This window comes from Phyllostomus discolor, chromosome 2 (genome assembly GCF_004126475.2).
Source record: "Phyllostomus discolor isolate MPI-MPIP mPhyDis1 chromosome 2, mPhyDis1.pri.v3, whole genome shotgun sequence".
Taxonomy (NCBI): domain Eukaryota; kingdom Metazoa; phylum Chordata; class Mammalia; order Chiroptera; family Phyllostomidae; genus Phyllostomus; species Phyllostomus discolor.
In genome coordinates, this window is record NC_040904.2 from 85,707,311 (window position 1) to 85,726,389 (window position 19,079).

General features: G+C 40.9%; 1 protein-coding gene across 3 annotated transcripts in view; it reads left to right on the forward strand.

Annotated features, from left to right (window-relative positions):
- The first annotated feature begins 15,606 nt into the window (after window positions 1-15,606).
- ALCAM (activated leukocyte cell adhesion molecule) overlaps window positions 15,607-19,079 on the forward strand; it is a 201,032-nt gene continuing 197,559 nt past the window's right edge. Inside the window, exon 1 of one of the 3 annotated variants that reach the window (XM_028503317.2) lies at window positions 15,607-16,245. In XM_028503317.2, coding sequence (XP_028359118.1) covers window positions 16,161-16,245 — 85 coding nt within the window. In that variant the 5' untranslated portion in view covers window positions 15,607-16,160. The remainder of the gene's footprint in view (window positions 16,246-19,079) is intronic. The other 2 variants (XM_036018033.1, XM_028503316.2) reach the window with 2 other exon arrangements.

The following is a 19,079-nucleotide window of genomic DNA, read 5'->3' on the forward strand; positions in this document are numbered from 1 at the left end:
CCTCTTTTTCCTCCTCTATTTCTCTTCTTCATCAACATCGCAGTTTCTGGCATCCCAAAAGTTCTTTCAAAATCATGGTCCAAGGTATGAGAAAAAAAGCTGGTATTTGTTCTCTTAGCTGCCTTTTAAAGTAGTGCAAATATTCCTTCAAGAAACGTGCATTGAGCACTTAATAAGTATCAGAAGCTGGGAAGTGGCCCAGGGACTGAAAAGGTAAATGAGTTTTCTTTTTCATTACTTTCCTCCTTCTGCTCTCTAACCTCATCAGCATCATCTTTTATAATATTCCTTGAGCCCTTAGTATATGTCTGACATAGGGATAGGATCTTTACCTGCATTTTCTCTTTCAGTTATTATATAGATACTTATAATGAAGCATTCTGTTTTATAGGCGAGAAAACTTGGATTAAATAAGTTAAGAAGCTTCCTCAAGCTCATATATCTACTGTGTGTTGGGGGAGGTCAGGGTGGAGCTGGTAAACCAAACAGTCTGCCTCCAGACTTGTGGCACATCACTACTAAGAAATCACTATTTCAGTGGAGGAGCCAGACTTGTAAACATAAATATAATTCAAAGAAATAAGTGCTAGTTCCTAGAAATAAAGAAGCAGCATGACTAACACTGCCTAGGGGAATCACGAAAGGCTTAAAAAGCAACTTGACAGGTGTGGTGGGTCTTAAAATATTAGTACGAGCATCCCAGGAAAACAAAGGGATGGGGGTGGTAGATGCACTTCAGGCTGAGGGAACTGTATATGTGATACCACCCATTAAGAAAGGCTGCGATGGCGTGTTTAGGAAATAGTGAGTTCAAGCTGACTGAAGCATATGGTTCATGAGAGTGTTGTGATATGAAACTAAGATGGGCAAGAATGACACTAAGAGCAAGAATGTCAAGAACTTTAGAGGTTTTCAGTTGTAAGTTGAGCTTTCACCTTGTAGGTAAAATGACGCCAGTGGAGATTTTAAAGAAAGGGAGGGACACAATCAATTTTTGTGTCTGTGTCTTAAGATAACGGGAGAGGTCTGAAGAATGAAAAGAAGAGCCAGATGGTAGGGACACTAGTTGGAAACTTTCTGTACAGATTATGGGAGTCTGAGCCAGGAGTCATGAGACACCAAAAATATTGGCATCAGGTCTTCTATCTATTTCTATAATAAAGGGCTTAAGGCACAAAGAATTTCATTCAAGACAAAAGGCCTCTTAAGAGGGCACAAAATCAGCCCTTCAACTTTTACAGGTATTGTCAAAGTCTATGAAGCTTAAGAAGAGTAAACCACACAATCAACTAATGGAAGAATAATAATAGTCCCTTTTATTTAGAGACTACTGTCCTCACATTTAGCATCTAGTAAATCATTCAACCCTCCTAACTCCTGAGGCTAAGTACAAAGCTACTGTTAAATCCATTTAACTGGTGAGGAAGCTGAGGTCAGAACTTGGTGAAGTCTGCATGGCTAATCAGAGCAAGAACTGGAACTCAAAACTAGAGTTATCTAACTGTGGAGTTCTTGCCCTTTTTATTCGCTATGTTCTGAGACTGGAATTTAAGAAATCCTTACACCTGACTTAGTGCTCTCGTCACAAGTTGGTGCTGCCTTTATAGTCTCTTAAAATCATTTCAGACGTCATTGGGAATACATTCCTGACTATCTGAATTGTCTACTCTACAAACATCCCCTAAAGTAGCATTTATTGTGGATTCCCACTTTAGTAAATACACTAAGCAGGATACTGTGATGACCCTTTTTAAGAATGGGGGTTTTATGGTAACAGAAAGAGCACATGCAAATGATATCCACACACAGCCAGAACCACATCTAATCAAAACCTTGAATAGTATAGACGTGAAGCATCACAGGCTATTAGAGAAATGCCTAATGTTGTTTAGTACTTTCCTGTGGCAGGGGCTGCACATGTGTTATTTTACTTAATAAAACTGACTTAGAGAGGTGAAGTGATTTACTCAGTGTCACATAAATACTAAACAGATGATCCAGAGCTTGAGCTTCAGTTTATCTGACGTCAAGCTTAGGCTCTTAGAAACTATTAAGTGGTTAGTGAAGACTGAAGTCAGTTCCATGGGCAAGAGTGTGCTAGAGAATGCTTTATAGCCAGCTCTCAAAATAAAAACAAAACAAAAACAACCCCGATTTGAAGTGTTTGCCAATTTCCAATTCCCATAGGGTGTCAATAATTCCACAATAGTGGATTTCAGGCTGCCAGTGCAAGATCACTGAATGCAGCATCTGGAAGTGATGGTCACAAGGAGCCCTGGAAAGCCTCCTGCATACAACTGTACCATGGAGGGAAAGACATTTCAACAATGGGTTAGAGCAGTGGAAGAGATTTGGGATAATTCTTGGAGAAAAAAGAGGTAATGAATGAAGGCTGGAATGGGGATTAGGATAGTTGCATTCAGAGAAGGTAAATGGACTGAACTAATGGTGGTTATGTCAAGTAGAAAGCATGGCTTAGATTTGGTTGGGGGCAGCTACTTGCTTAAAATCACCATTCCTGAAGGATAACAGTTTGCTTGAAAAAATAAGGTCTAAACCTTGACTTATTTTATCTCAAACTGTCAGCAGGCACTTGTCTTAATGACTGTTAAAACTGAAAACATACTTACAGGATTGAAATCAGGACTAGATGAATCATAAAGATTGGTCAATATAGATTTCTGGCTATTTATCTACTTTTTCTTGATGGCAAGGACAACAAGAGACAGATTAAGCTAATAAATTGATGGAAAATAAGCCATAGCAAAAATATAGACAATAAAGTTGGAAAGAGTTACTTTGTGCTGACCTTCAAAAGAGGTACTGCTTGTTCTGTCAGACTGTCTGAATGTAGCTTTTATTGATATTATATTCAAGGAATATAAACATATTTGCAAATACTTCAGAATGCTTATTTTTCACATTATTCCACATCTTTCTAAGCACAAAACAAAACCAATGCTTCCCTTATTCCCCACATAACCAACAGTACATAGGATAATGAGGATGAAAAAACATTAGCTAGTACCTGAAAATAATGCCTGTTGTCCCTCTGTGCCAATAATCTAGACCTTTAAAGAAGAAAGAGTGAAAATAAAATTATGTTTCCCATGTTGCAGAATATTTCTATTTTTCCCTTCTGATAATCAAAACTTATACACAATCTGGTTAGAAAACATATTGGTTCTACAGACCAAAAAATAATAATCTAGAAGAAATGAAGTGGATGTCTACTGTTTCTGTCTGCTCATGGGGGAATGGCCCCAACCCCTGTGACTTTGAGGTACTGTCAAGCATGATGCCCACCTGCCCTCTGGCTGCACGTGTGGACATACGACCTAGGCCTGGTGGATGATCAACCATGGTCCTGGATCTTCTTATTCAGAGTAAATTACTCTAGAGATGGGCAAAGCCAATCAAACGTTTTCCAGCACTAAGAGAATATCTCTTCCTTTAGGATTTTAATCTTTGTGGATATAGAGGCTCATATCTGAAGGTAATTTCCTTTTCAGTGTGGAGGATGTTGAGCTGCTGCAGAGAAAATTCAGAAAACAATTAAAGACAAGCAGAGGAATATAAAGCCAAGATATGGGAAGAAGGACAAAAAACCTTGTCCTTCAAACTTTGCTCGAATGCCTGGATCTTGCTATGCCTAATTATATAAATACTATACAGACTTTTGGGGTTCCCAGTCATTTAAACCAATAGTCATCCTGTTTTTTGTTTTGTTTGAGGGTTTGTTTGTTTGGTTGGTTGGTTGGTTGGCTTTTTTGGTTGCTGTTGGTCTTTTTTTCTTTTTCTTTTTTTTTTTTTTTGGTTGGGTTTCATTAAGGTCATTGGAGTGGGTTTTTGTCACTTTTAGTTGAAAATATCTGGACCATTACAAAAACCTTAGTAAAACATTTCTTGACCCCATGACAGATGTCAGCTGACTAAGAAAGAATATGAAAATAATGTCTCCCTTATAAAGAAAAAGAAGGCAGAGGAGAAGAGTTGAAGAATTACCAAGAACTAAATTTCTTTCTTGGCCTACATTCTAAGATATGCTCATTTATTTTCTTTTGTTTCTCTGGTCTATGACTCATCTCTCTTTGGGTATTTCCTTCACTGTCACACAGGTCACAATGCATTCACTCTTTCATTCATAAATTATCATGGCTTTATTATTTCACTCAAAATGCTGAGCCTTCACAGAACAGGTGAAAAACAAGGTAGGAAAGAATTGGGAGGAAAGTAAAGGAGGAGATGCTGATCATTTTAGAACTGGAAAGACCACTCATCTTAAATTTCACGGCAGGAGTTTGAGTGTATGGCAAAAAAAAAATCACCTCAAGATAGAGTAATTTGGGAGTTTTTCTTAGTGTTTCTGGGAGAAAGTTGAAGACTCTAGGACATAGGAAGTGAGAATAGAAGATGACTGCGTTGCTGTTATGGGGAAAAGACACGAGTAAGTAAAGTCCACCTGCTCAGTCAGCTAAATGCATATGATACGCCTTCTGTCCACACTTCTCAAGCTGCCTTTGATGTGTTTTGCATTTAAAGGTAGATTTAGTGTTCTTTTAATCCTGAACTCAAGTGGACAAAGAGTTTGAATAGACACTTCTTCATGAAGGACATACAGATAGCAGCTTTATTTACAATAGCCAGGATTTGGAAACAGCCTAAGTAACCATCAGCAGATGAGTGGATTACAAAACTCTGCTACATTTACACAACGGAATACTACACAATAGAAGAAAAGAAGGAATTCCTACCTTTTGCAACAGCATGGGTGTAACTGGACACTGTTATGCTAAGTGAAATAAACCAGTCAGTGAAAGACAAATACCATATGTTCTCACTTATAAGAGGAACCCAATGAACAAAATAAACTAATGAGTAAAATAAAACCAGAGGCACAGAATCAAGGAACAGACTGGCAGCTGTTAAGGGGGGTGCAAGGAAGTGGGGACTGTTTGTAAGAAGGGGAAGGGCTTAGTCAAGGAAAATGTATGAAGGACCCATTGACATAGACAACAGTATGGGGATTGACTCTGGAAGTGGGGGATGGGATGGGAAGGGGGAGAATGGGGGGAAATTGAAACAACTGTAATAGCATAAACAATAAATAAAAATTAAAAATAAAAATAAAATATCCATGTGGCTGTAAAAAAAAATCCTGAACTGAATATTTCTCTAAAAAAATAAATATCTAAGGAATAACCTTGGACCTAGCACTCTTTTGAAATGTCCTTAAGTCTAGGAAAAATAATTGAGAGGTATGCTTATTGGGGATTCTCTTTTAACTTGATATGTTAACTACTCTTGCTCAGAATGCTTCACTCTATAACTTGGATGTCATTCTTTCTAAACAGGCAAATCATTTTTCTTAAAAGGTGTATCAACTTAACCACTTTTAACAGAATTTCAAGTCTGAAAACAATAGCCAAAATAATTTAATTTGCATCTCTGCCAACTAGAACACAAATTCACAGATTCTTATAATTTCAGTGAAAGCATATACACACATGTTTATAAATCATTTTTATTCATTGGCTTATATAGTTGTTTTAATATGTATTGTATTTTCTCACAAGCTTTTTACTTTCAGGTAGGATTATTAAGTAAATTTCTAGCACTCACAAAGAAAAAGTAAATGCATTAAACACCTCAATGTAATGTTAAAATGCTGGACATTAAGTTAAATTAAATATTTGTCCTATAGCAGTGTTAGCTGAATAGGTTATGAATCATCTATGTTTGTGGAATACATTGCTTTGAATTTTAATTTTGCCAAATACACTCTGTAAAGAACAAAGTATAAGGAACACTGAAGCTTAAAATCTTAAATACTGAACCACCTCTGTAGACTTTGCAATATTGGTACTGCATCTATAATTATGCCTTAGTGAAGAACTTACAGAACATTATTCAAAATGTTTGTTCTGAAAAGAGTCTAGATAAATGCACTGTATTTGAAATTGATTCATACTATCTGATATGCATCCAAACTTTTTATGCTGAGAATCTGACTTAAAAGTTACAAGGTATCTTGTGTATTTACTGTACCAGAAAGTGGTCCATTCTCATTTAAGCAAAATGGTACTAATAGCTTTGCAAATTTTGGTTAAGTCTCTGGCTCCTGGGACCTCTATTACCTCATCTTTTATATGATGTATTGAGATGGGCTCCATGAATTTTTTACCTATGCTGAAAAGACTTAAAGTATCTAAAGGCTGCTTATCAAACTGTAGTCAAAGAAGCCAGACTTTGTCAATTTTTTAATTACTTTGCACAACAATTTATTATTTATTTATGTATTCGTGATTTGATGAAATCATTAATCAAGTAGCATTGTGTATCTACTCTGTGTCTGTTTATTCCAGGCATATGGCAGAGAATAAAACAATCACAGGTTTCTGTCTTTGTTGAGCTTTCATGCTAGTAAAGAGTGGCAGGAAACATTCAAGATAAATAAGTTAAACATATGTGTTATATGAGGATAGAGTCTCTGGAGAAAGAAAATGAATGAAGAAAGGGATATAAGGAGTTCTGGGGATGGGAACTGAAATTTTAAGTAGTGGTTCATGGAAAGCGTTATAAGAAAGTAACGTTTGAGCAGATGCCTTGAGGGAAGTGATGGGGTAAACTACACTAATAACTAGGGAGACAGAGTTCCAAGTATTAGAAACAACAAGTGCAAAGGCCCTGGTGTGGGAATATGCAGGTGTATTTAGGAATAATGAGGAAACCACTACACGTTGAACAGCTAGAATAAAGGGGAAATAGGAAATAGGACATCAGAACAAACCTACGTTAGAAGAAAAAGGTATGTATTTAAATAAAGATCAAAAGCTCTTCATCTAAATTACTTGTAAGGCTCTGAAAAGCCTTAGTATTCTAAGGTTCTATTTTATATTACATAACAAGTGAATCTTAATAATTTTTTCTAATTAGTGTCACTCCTTAGAAATTATGTTTATCCAAGAATCATTTCTTAATACTTTCCTGTAAATTCAATGAACTTACTTATTTTAAAGGGAAATAGTATGGATAACCTAAGGCTAGTATTTAATTCATCTGGTGCTCCAGAAGTCCATTAAATCCATGGTGATCTATTTGTTTTTAAATAAATCAGATATATATTATTTTCATATTTCTACAGTTATTATATGTCCACCTGAAATTTCTAAATGAGATCGCCATGGATCATAATGGTACATGACAAAGCAAGTAGAGATAACTCTAGAGAATTTCTTTAGAATTAATGAAGTTGAAATTTGTTTTAAGGTATCACACATTTGAAAAACCATGCCTTAAGTCACTTTCTATTTACTCAAAACTTAAAGAACTGGGCTTCCAGTCAAGATGAAGGTGTAAGATAGGCACACTTAGCCTCCTTGTGCAACCATAGGAAGAATTATAACCAGATCTCAAAAACAAATAACAACCAGAACCATTAGAAAACTGAGCTGTATGGAAGTCCAACAACCAAGGATTAAAAGAAGCCACATTTAACCAGATGGGTAGGAGGCGTGGAGTCACAAACATGAGGCTAGGGAGGCAATGTGGTATGGAGAGGGGTGGGCATCATAGGCAGCAGAGCAGGGCAGTGGACCAGATGGTCCCACATTCACATGTAGTAGATAAAAATTGGGAGGGATACCTTGGGAGCAAGTAATCTCAGCCCCAGGCCAGATGGAACAACCCAGAGTTCCAGCACCAAGAATAGAAATCCCCATTACCTCTGGCTATAAAAACCACTGGGGGTTGGGGCAGTGGAATAAATGGCTGGATTTTCACTGCTTAAAAGGCTCACACAGATTTAGAATGCATTCAAACCCACCCACTCTGGGTTTCATCACAAGGGCTGCAGCTGAAAGAGCACCAGTTGCATATGGGAAGTGGGTAAAGTGACTGGAAACAGGGTGAGTGCCAAGGAAACCTTCAGAAGCCAAGCAGTGGCATTGTCCCCTCTCTGAGCCCTCCCCCAACACAGAGCCACAAAGTAATGAAGAGGGTTGCCCCACCCTGGCGATTACTTAAGGATCCACCCCACATAATTTACAGGTGCCTTTTTTACAATAGGCCACCCTACTAAAACAAGGAGTCAAAGCAGCTCTATCTAATACATAGAAGCAAATACAGGGAGGCTGCCAAATTGAGGAGACAACAAAATATGGCCCAAATGAAAGAACAGAAAAAAACCCTAGGAAAAAAACTAAATGAAATGTAGATAGTCAACCTATCAGATGGACAGTGCAAAACACTGGTCATCAGGATGTTCAAAGAACTCATTAAATATGGCAAAAACATAAGGGAAGAAATGAAGCTTACACCAGGTGAAATAAAGAAAAATCTACAGGGAACCAACAGAAGAGAGGAGGAAGCTGATAATCAAATCAATGATTTGGAACACACGTAAGGAAAAAGCATTCAATCAGAACAGCAAGAAGTCAAAAAGACTTCAAAAAACTGAGGATAGGCTCTGGGACAACCTTAAAAGTAACATCATCTGAATTGTAGGGGTGCCAGAAGGAGAAAAGGAAGAGCAAGAATTCAAAACTTATTTGAAAAAATGATGAAGGAAAACTTCCCTAATTTGGCCAAGGAAATAGACATACAAGTCCAGGAAGCAAAGAGTCCCAAACAAGTTGGACCCAAAGAGGGCAACACCAAGACACAGCATAATTAAAATGCCAAACGTTAAACATGAAGAGAGAATATTTAAAAAAGCAGGAAGAAAAAGGAATAGTCACCGACAAAGAAGTTCCCATAAGACTATCAGCTGATTTCTCAAAAGAAACTTCGAGGGCAAGAAGAGACAGGCAAAAAGTATTAAAAGTAATGAAAGGTAAGGACCTACAACCTAGATTACTCTATCCAGCAAAACTATTATTTAGAATGGAAGGGCAAATAAAGTGCTTCCCAGACAATGTAAAGCTAAATAGGAGTTCATCATTACCAAACCTTTATTACATGAAATGTTAAAGGGACTTATTTAGGAAAAAGAAGAAGCTCAAAACCATAAACATTAAAAAGGCAACATATTCACAACTATCGACAACTGAATTAAAAGAAGAAACAAACAACCAGAACAGGAACAGAATCATAGATATGGAGATGATTTGGAGTGTTATCAGCAAAGAGGGGGAAGGCAGAGAATGGGGTAAATGGTGCAGGGATTAAGAGGCATAATGTGTAGGAACAAAATAGACAAGGGGATGTTAAGAACAGTATAGGAAATGGAGAAACCAAAGAACTTACATGCATGACCCATGGACATGAACTAAGGGGGTGGGATTGCTAGACAGATGGGGAGTATTGTGTAGAGGGGCAAAGGGGAAACAATTAGGACAACTATAACAGCATAATCAATAAAATATACTTTAAAACATTGAAGAAAATAGACTTAACTACTTTAAAAAACTGAAAGAACTATTTATTTCAGTTGAATGTCGAAAACTATATACATAGCAACCTCTGAAGAGAAACTCTCAAGTTGTAAACACAAACTATTAGACTTTTAAATCACTAATGAAATATGAGTGTTTGCTACAGTAAGAGTTTTTGACATCCATTTACAGTTATAGTGTACATTTTATAGTTAAATAGCTTAGCTAGATTTTCTCTTTATATCTAACACAGGAAGGAAAATGACTAAGTGGATTTCTACTTCAGCTGCAATAGCCATGCATTTCCTTTTGTTCCCAGACACTGAGCAACCTACAGTGTGAAATAAGAACATAGTGTTTTCCATTGGCTTTTAAAGTTTTTACTCTCCTGAGCTCCAGTGACATATCTTTTTTAGTTAGCATTATTAAAGATGTGAGTTGCAAAGTTTTATTTAGTAAACAATTACTGATTACTATTAAAATAGAAATTAAACAATAAAATCAAAGGACTATTTCTTAAAACAGATACTCATATGTAGAGTGATTTTAAAATTATTGACTTGAAAAACTTTGGGTTCCAGAAATGAAACAGAGTTTTATCTTATACCTATTCATCTCTGTGCTGCCTTAAAATAATTCTATCTTCTAAACTTAATATAAAGCCCACTTAGCCCTGTATTTCAATCTTTGTCATCAGTGCACGAGCCAAAACTCTCTCCTGCCCTGGTCACTTAGAACATTTACTAGTCAGGTTCCTGTTCTCAGCATGGTTCTTTTTGTTTCATTCCCATTAATGGCAAATAGTTTTTATCACTCTCTTCCTCCTGTAGGTTTTCTTTGATAATTTTCACTATGGTCACTAGGACTTGACCCATTCTCTTAGTGGTTCCTAAACTTTAGTCTGCTTAGTTGTGATATTGATTTATAATAAAAAATATATACTTGAACTTTGAAAAATTCCCTGCTAAGAGTTTCTAAAACCCTTGGAATTTCCTGAGTTATGAGAGTGATAAAGGTGTCTTTTTGTGTGTGTTAAGGGGCTAAGTTTTGGAAAGCTCATAGGTAACCTAGGATTAGAGGCTGTTTGCCAGGAGATCCAACCATGTGATTAGAAGTTTGACCTTTCAGTCCTACACTCCAACTTCCAAGGAAGGCAGAAGGGCTGAAGATTAAGTTCAATTACCAATGACCAATGACTTAATCAATCATTCCTACGTAATGAAACCTCCACAAAAACCCAAAGGACATGGTGTGTAGCACTTCAGGGTTGGTGAACACATGGAGACTGGTGTAGAAGCCCACTCTCCTTTCCACACACCTTACCCTATATATCTCTTCCATCTGGCTGACTGCTCTCTACAGGTAGGTATTGTTTGGATTGAGTTACAATGTAGGACACACAGCTGGTGTCCAAGAATTGCTTAGTGGTATAGGGAAAAACACACACTGGAATGAGTACCAGAATCACCCTTACTAGTCCTATCTCTAAAAACTCAATGGAAACACTTATCTCCTTCTATCACCCTCCCTTATACGTTTGTTTCCATGTCTATGTTCTATAAAGAGAAACTCCTCACCACTTATCATTTATACAACAATATTTAGGTAGTGCCCTATGTATTGGCAAAGTATTTGTTAGAAATGTGTAATTACTGATGAGGAGGTGGGGGAAAAAAGATGAATTAGATTTGTTGCATGCTCTTGACTTGCACACATGTTCTGTTCAAAAATTAGGACACAGACTACTATGATGTAAGGTGGTGAAGGACAAATGTCACTAGCCTCCCAAACCATATTTGGTGAAATTACATCTCTAGTAGAAAATTGTGTTGTCAGAAGGAAAAAAAATCACCTCAACTCCTCAATGCTCAGGTACCTGACCTGGCTATGTTGTCACATGCTGATGGGTTAATCTTTTAGTACAAGGCAAGTCTCCTGGCCGAGCCTGTGGGTCCTGAGTTCTGAGCTCAACAGATTCTAGCCAGGAAATTTTCTTTTTTTAAGATTTTATGTATTTATTTTTAGAGAGGGAAGGGAGGGAGAAAGAGAGAGAGAGAGAGAAACATCAATGTGCGGTTGCTGGGGACCGGGGCCTGCAACCCAGGCATGTGCCCTGACTGGGAATCAAACCTGCAACACTTTGGTTTGCAGCCTGTGCTCAATCCACTGAGCTATGCCAGCCAGGTAGGAAATTTGCTTAATGTGCTGTCTTGGCTTTGTACTGACTGATGATGATTCTTTCATGCTGAAGGTGCAAAACTCTTCTCCTGTTCTAGGTAACATGAAATATATTTTCCCCTGCCTGAATATTATTCATTTTACCTCCTGGTGTAAGAAGTACCCATTATGGTGCTCTGAGTCATGACTAAACTGTATGATAAAAGTCATTGGAATAATATGTATCATCAGTTGTAACAAAAGTGATTGTGATCCAGATGCAGCAGGAAAAGCTCCTCCTCTTAAGAACTGGGAAAGATGGATCCAACCCCCCATTTCCTATACTTTTAAGGACTCTCTTCACTACATTATTTTGAGGAGCTTACATTCTTATGTTTATTTCTGACTCCAAGCTTTTGCTTATGCTAAATTATTTCAGTCTAAAGATGGTCTTATATGCTCTGTACCTGGCTAATGAAGATAGGGTACACTGCCTTATTAATTTTATTGAGGAAAATATGTTTGACGGTATGAAACTTTATTGAAATTTTAAGAAGGAAAGGAACTTATGTTTAAATTAAACCCTGTCTCCCCCAACCAAAAAAGAAAGTCAAACATTGTTAGACATTTCTGATGAGCAAAATGATTAGGAATAAACCTCCAGCATCAAAGTGCCTGTAGTAGGATTATGGCTTTACCATACTGTTAGTCACTGTGTGGCCTTGGGAAAGGTACTTCACGTCTCTGAGCTTCACTTTCTTCATGAGTAAAATGGTGATAATAGCATCTACTTCATAGGATTTTTTGAGGGGGAATTTTCCATTAATTCATATGAGTTGCTTAAAATAATTTAGCATATAGCAAGTTTTTAATAACTATTACTAATTAATAAAATATATTTAAAGACCTTAGACCATTTCTAAATGCATAATTATTATGACTTGGTCTTTGTGTCTTCCTCTCTGCTCAGCATCTTCCTCTTTACTCTTCTACCAAATTCCTATTTTTATTATTATTTTGTGATTCCTATTTTTATTTTATTATGTTGTTTAATACATAGTAATCTCACCATCACTTTTGTGGCCTTAGCTGTATATGACTAATACAGTCTTGGGAGTTGCTGCTCCAAGTGGCTTATTGAGGCATTTTCCTAAACTAGGACAAATTTCTTTCTAAAAAGGATTGTGAAAACTACTGATATTATATACAAACATGTATAATCTATGTTTGTCAGGATAATACACGAAATCATTTGCTTCCAGAATTTTATACATAGTTGTGTACACACAGGATATTCTTGATTTATAGAATATATTTTGATCCAATTTAACTGTGCATTTTTATTTTTTAAAGATTTTATTTATTTATTTTTAGAGAGGGAAGGGAGGGAGAAAGAGAGAGAGAGAAACATCAATGTGTGGTTGCTGGGGGTCATGGCCTGCAACCCAGGCATGTGCCCTGACTGGGAATCGAACCTGCAACACTTTGGTTCGCAGCCCGCACTCAATCCACTGAGCTACGCCTGCTGGGGCTTTAACTGTGCATTTTTAAAGGTGGTACTCTAATGTGTCATCCCACTTTTCGAGAGGCTGACTTTTGTTCAAGGTCACTTGCTAAATGAGTGCAGACAGGGATTTTAACTAGACTTTGACTACTCCCCAAAGCCCAAGCTCCTTCTAATACACCAACCAGATGTTCGTGTGATCTCCATTCTCACAGCCATCTCAGGAGACTGACACTGTTGTTACCCCTGTTTAAGTTTAAGGAAACTGGGGCTTAGAGTGATTAAATAAGTTTTACAAGATTGTGCAGTTAGTAATGTCAGAGCAAAAATCAGACCATCTGCCTTTCGAAGATCTATTTTTTTTAAGATTTTATTTATTTATATTTATTTTTAGAGAGGGAAGGGAGGGAGAGAGAGAGAGAGAGAGAGAGAGAGAAACATCAATGTGCGGTTGCTGGGGGTTCTGGCCTGCAACCCAGGAATGTACCCTGGCTGGGAATCGAACCTGCGACACTTTGGTTCCCAGCCCACGCTCAATCCACTGAGCTACGCCAGCCAGGGCTTGAAGATCTATTTTTAATAATTATGCTATGCCCTGGCCTGCGGCTCAGGTGGTTGGAGTGTTGTCCTGCTCACCAAAAGACTGTGGTTTGATCCCTGGTTAGGGCACATACGGAAAGCAACCCATTGATGTTTTTCTCCCACATAGACGTTCCTGTCTGTCTGTCTCTCTCTCTTCCTTCCTCTCTCTCTAAATCAATAAAACATAATTTCAGGTAAGAAATAAGAAAAACCAATTATGCTGTATTAACTACCACCCCAAACCAAAGGGGATCAGATAGACAAAGTGGAGGACACTGGATAAATACATAGTTAGGGTGATTGATGATTTGTTATAATAAAGCTATGAAGAGCCACTGGTAAAAGAAAACAAACAATTCCCTGTAGAAATTCCACACAATCCATCGCAATGTTAGCAATTTAGTTAATGGAATACTGATTTAAAAAGCATTTGCCTCATAGTATTAGCCTTCCTGTTGGTTCATAAGATGCAAATAAAATGTTAATGTTAAAACCAAGTTGGAGAAAGTACTTATTTTGAGAGGAAAAAATACAAGAGCTCTACTCTAGAATATTGTTATTGCAATGTAAGGAGAACCAGAAGGATAAGATAGTCAGGCTTTTGAAAAAAAATGCAGCTGAAAATGGGACTTAATAGTTTCAAGCATGAAAAGATGAAAAAATTCAAAGATTATTGCGTGTGTGCATGTGTGTTTGTTTTATTGAGCTTCCCCTGCCGCAAACTCCTCTCACCCCCACCTAGCTGGTGACTCCAAGCCTTCTGATGAAAGCACAGTATGTGAGGATCACTAGCTGGCATTCTCTGCGGGAGAGTAGCCTCACACAGGGGTGACCCTGTGATGCACTAAAGGCTATTTAATGTCCTGGCGAAGTGGTTCTGGGGCCAGTATTTTATTAAGCTTCGGGGATGAGACTTGTGATCCCGCATCCTTGATTTAGAGCCACTTAGGGCTCTGACAGCTCCACCCCCCGTGTTCTAGAGGAAAATACTCCTTCATGCTCTCGGCCTGATCTGAAAGCTACGCGGCTTCCAACGTTCCGCCTGGGAGGTGGTTCAGTCTTTAGAAATTGCCCGAGAATCCTGTCCATCTACAGGGATGCCTGGATTTCTGGAACTGATAAGGAGGAGTTTGGCTTTTAATCTGAGTAACTTGAGGATTTTCTGTTTGCAACTTAAAATCGCCGCTTAATTCAAAATAGAGGAGACACACGCTCCAGCTTTGTAACGTTGGGAAAATCCGTGTGACTAAGTATGGTTTAGAAATTCCAGGTTTAATTTCCCCCAATTAAAAGTAAACATTTTCTGTTTGGCACGGGCAATCCACTCAAGTCATTTGCCTTTTTTAAAAAGGTGTATGAGAGACGCGGGTGAGGCGTGGGAGAGGAAAGAGGAAGAATCAGCTTCGTACGTAGGTCGTCCCCAGCCAACCGCAGCTGCTCTGTTAACTCCTAGAAAACCAGTTTCCACCTTTGCAGCCTCCTCAAGCAGCTTCCTTCCTCCTTGGCTCCGCCCTTGGACCCCAACTCTGTGAGTTCCCCGCCCCTGCTGCCCAGCCCTGCTAAGGAGACTGTAACGCTGCCGCCGAAAAGTCCCCCAAGGAGTGAGTCAAAACGATTGGAGTTTTGGGGAAAGAAAAGGGTAATTTGGTTTTCCGAACCGCGACGGGACTGGGTGAGCAGTGTGAACTGAGAGAGGCTTCATTACCCTTATTACCCCTGTAATGCCACAGGCAAGTGGCAGTCCTGGGGGCTCCCCCAGAGCGCGGGGCGTCCGTGCCTGCTTCTTATTGGCGCGCTTGCCAGAGGGGGAGGGGCCAAGAAGCCCCGCCCACTCGGCGTGCGCTCCTGTGCGGGGTTTCAGGTCCCGGCTCAGTCTTCGCCTCGGTCCTGCAGCGCCTCTAGGCTGCAGATCTGTGTTCCAACCACCTGCTCTGAGCTGCGTCCTGGGAAGCGGGTGGGGGCAGAGAAGAGGGAGGGAGGAGTCGGAGGGTGGAGGAAAGAGGCGGCTTACACACGCCTCCCAGTCTCCCCACTCAGAGCAGCTCGGAGTGCTGCTGCTGCTGTTGCCATCCCTGCTGCTGCTCTTGCTGCTACCAACTGCTGCCCACCTGAGGAGACCGCCTGGACCCGCCGCCCCCTGTTGCCACCCCTGGCTATTCCTTCCTACCACCGGCTTTTTACGCACATTGCCACTACTATCATCGTTATTATCCCAAGAGAAGGGAAATAACAGACCAGCCAAAAAGAACCACGTACACCTTTTCGAATTGCTCAAGTGTCTCCCAGGAAGAGAGAGGGTAGCAGGTCCCCGGAGAAGCAGCCAAGGGGCCAAGGGCTAGTGTTGTAGGTAAGAGGAGCTGGGGCACTGCGTGGTGGAAAGTTACGTGCGGCAGAGACCCGAAGGTGCAGCTCCACAGCCCACGGGGCTGTGTGTCTGGGAGAAGCCGCTGCCCTCTGCGTCCCGACCCGCGAGTGCGCGGGCAGCGAGGGGCACTGAGGACGCTACTTCTTACGTCGCGGACTGTGTTCGGTGGCTTCGGAGGATGAGGAGGAATATGGCAACAAAGGCTGCCCCCTCCTGCGGTCTGGTCTTCTGCCTCTTGATCTCCGCAGCTGTCCTCAGGCCAGGTGAGCAGGGGCCCCGGAGCACCCGGGGGCAGCTTCCTTAGGTCCCCGGCCCCGGCCTTGGACAGCGGGGCAGTGCGCCCCGGATCATGGGGGAAGTAAAGGGACGGCGGTGCGGGCTCAGCGCTGGCCTTGGGTTCTGTCACCTGTGCCACACGTTAGAGCTTGGCCGGTGGAATCAAGTTTGCGAAGCGACGGGGGCACTGGGTAAATCTCCAGGAACTTTGGGTGAGGCCGGGGTCAGGGTTTCAGGGGCCCGAGGGCAGGATTCGCCTGTCCCCTCTTCCCCTTGTGACTCCCTCCTGGGCGGCGAGCTGTTGCCCACTGACAATCCAGTCCCTGATTTCAAAGTCCACGTCATTTCGCTCCGGGCAGTTTTCGTTTCGCTTAGGTCTTGTAAGCAATAGCTGGGCGCACTTTTTTTGTGTGTGATAAAACCCCGTAAACTTCCCCTCGATCTGAGGCGAAGAGGCGATGGAAGAGGTAGAAGAGAAAGAGGACTTTAATCGCTCTCTTAAAATCCTCCTAAAGCTTAAATAGTGGTTCGGACCCCTCCTCCCCCATTTTCTGGGTGGACAGTGAGTTTAGGACTGATGGTAGGCAAAGAACCCAGCCAGGTTTGACCTTAACTGTAGGGTTTGTAAATTTTTCAGATCCTGTGCTTCAACCTCAGATCTCAGTTCTGTTCTGAGCCTCAGAAGAAATAATGCAAAACCCCCAACAATTAAAATATCTCGCTGGGAATCCCTTTCTCACCCTGGGGCGGTCCTCTGGCTGTGTCATCCAGAGACCCAGGGATGGCTGACAGGAGTTGGTCCTAATAGCGCATTCTTCGCGCTCGCCTTCACTTGACGGAGTAGCAGGTTTATTTCCTCTCTAGACTTCAGAATTTTTGTATTTTTTCCCCATATGAAGTTTTAATCGCTAGCCCTGCACTTCATAAACAGTTGCAAGTACAACTCCTACTTCCTGTTATTTCGGGTTCTATTTGTTCTACTCTTTTCTTTATTTTTTAAGTGAAAGAAAAACTTCCTTGTTGCATCTTTAATTCTGCACACCCCTTCCGCTGTTGGCAAGTTGAGGCCAGAGAGGAGGTTTGAAAGCCCCTGGATATCTCCCCCAGGAAAAGGGGGAAAGTGAGGCCGGGGGCTGGAGCCTGGGGATCGTACGTGTTTGTGAACTGCAGCTGTGTGTGTTTGTGTGCTTGGTGGAGGCGCGGGGGAGGGGGTACTCTCTCGATCTCTTTCTGAAAGTTACATTTCTGTGTGAGAGGCAATGAGCTCACCTGCTGTTCTGAGGTTGGAGAAACAGTAAGCTTTGGCAAATCTCCGGGTCTGGGGCGGGGACTGTGAAACGCCAAGTGGAGTTGGATTTAAAGCAGGTGGGGTTGGGTAGGAACACCGAGGAAATGGGGAGGAGAGACCCGCTGGGGTTTGGCACAGTGCAGATTTCCCCCTTTCCTGATCCCCGTGTCGCTGTGGGAAGGAAGGGTACTCACACGCCGAGTGGAGAGAAGAGCGGATGAGGGCGATGAGTTTGTAAAATGCAAAGACCCACCCGCCCACTGTTGGCTTTTCAGTTTAACCGTCTCGCCGCTTTGAGAGAGAGTCTCACCTACAGCCCCACCCTGGGAGCACACTCACATGCCCAGTTTCCTTTCCAGTGCCCTCGCTCTGGTATTTATTTTCAGTGGAGTCAGCTCAGAGGACCGGTTTTTCCGCAATTTTAATTGCTCAAAGGGGAGAAGTTCTGCTTTCGGATCCCATTCGTGGCGATTCCTTTGGTGCACCGGCTGGCGCTTCGTCTCCGCACCGGTTTCCTCTCACTTTCCGCGAACATCAGGCGGGGCTCCCCTACAGGTCAGAAGCCTCAGCCACTCAGATCGGCAATTTCTCTGAATTTACCGGCCTAGCAGAAGCGTGAAATTGTCAGTCAGTGTGTTTTAGCAGAAAGGATTAACACTGAAAATGCCTTGTACTGACCCTGGATTCAAATCCTGAACTGCAAGTGAGCCTTCTTCCGGTCGCTCTCCACCGCTGCGCCCCGGGAGGATGGCGGGCCAATGGATGGCTTGGTCACAGGGGCCTAGTGACTTCCCAGCCTGCCGCCCTTTATTCCCCAAACCGCTGTAACAGTGTGTGTCCAGACCTAGATGGCAAAAATCCGAGTTCATGTACCTGCCCCTGCAGGTCTTTTGGTCTGTAGGCACTACATAGTTGTATATATTTTAGGCATGGCACGTTGTTACCTGTTTGGAAGGGAAGGGAAAATACATATGAACCACGAAAACATTTGGAGTTATAAAGGCAATGAAATATGCGCTAATCATCCTAGAGAAAAAAGAATCTAATTATTCTTATAGAAAGAGCGTCAGCCTGTGGTGACATTTTGTACTGCTTATAAAAGGCTTTCCTTGATTATTTACAAGGAGGTGGAGCTCTGCAGTTAACCCTTTCCTCACTTGGGTCCTCTGCATGCACTCCTCTGTGGAATTTTATCAAATGCTTGCTTATATAAGGTTAATTCCAAGACATAAGCACACATAAAAGGTTTGTTTTGTACCAGTGGCATATTATGTGGGGACTGTATCAGTTTATCTCAAAAAGGCCCTGGGAAAAGCATCAACTCAAATCAGATAATGTCCTTTCAAACTACATGATGTGGGACTATTAAAATTTATTAATTTCAAAACTGAAAATGGTTCAGTTGCCATGAAATATTACTCTTTTCCTCGATGATTTATTTAGTCCAATAAAAATTACAATTTATTACAGTACTATGTTCAGTAAATTGCCTTTCTAGGTTTGACTCACATTTTCGGGCTTTAGCTGTCCCCT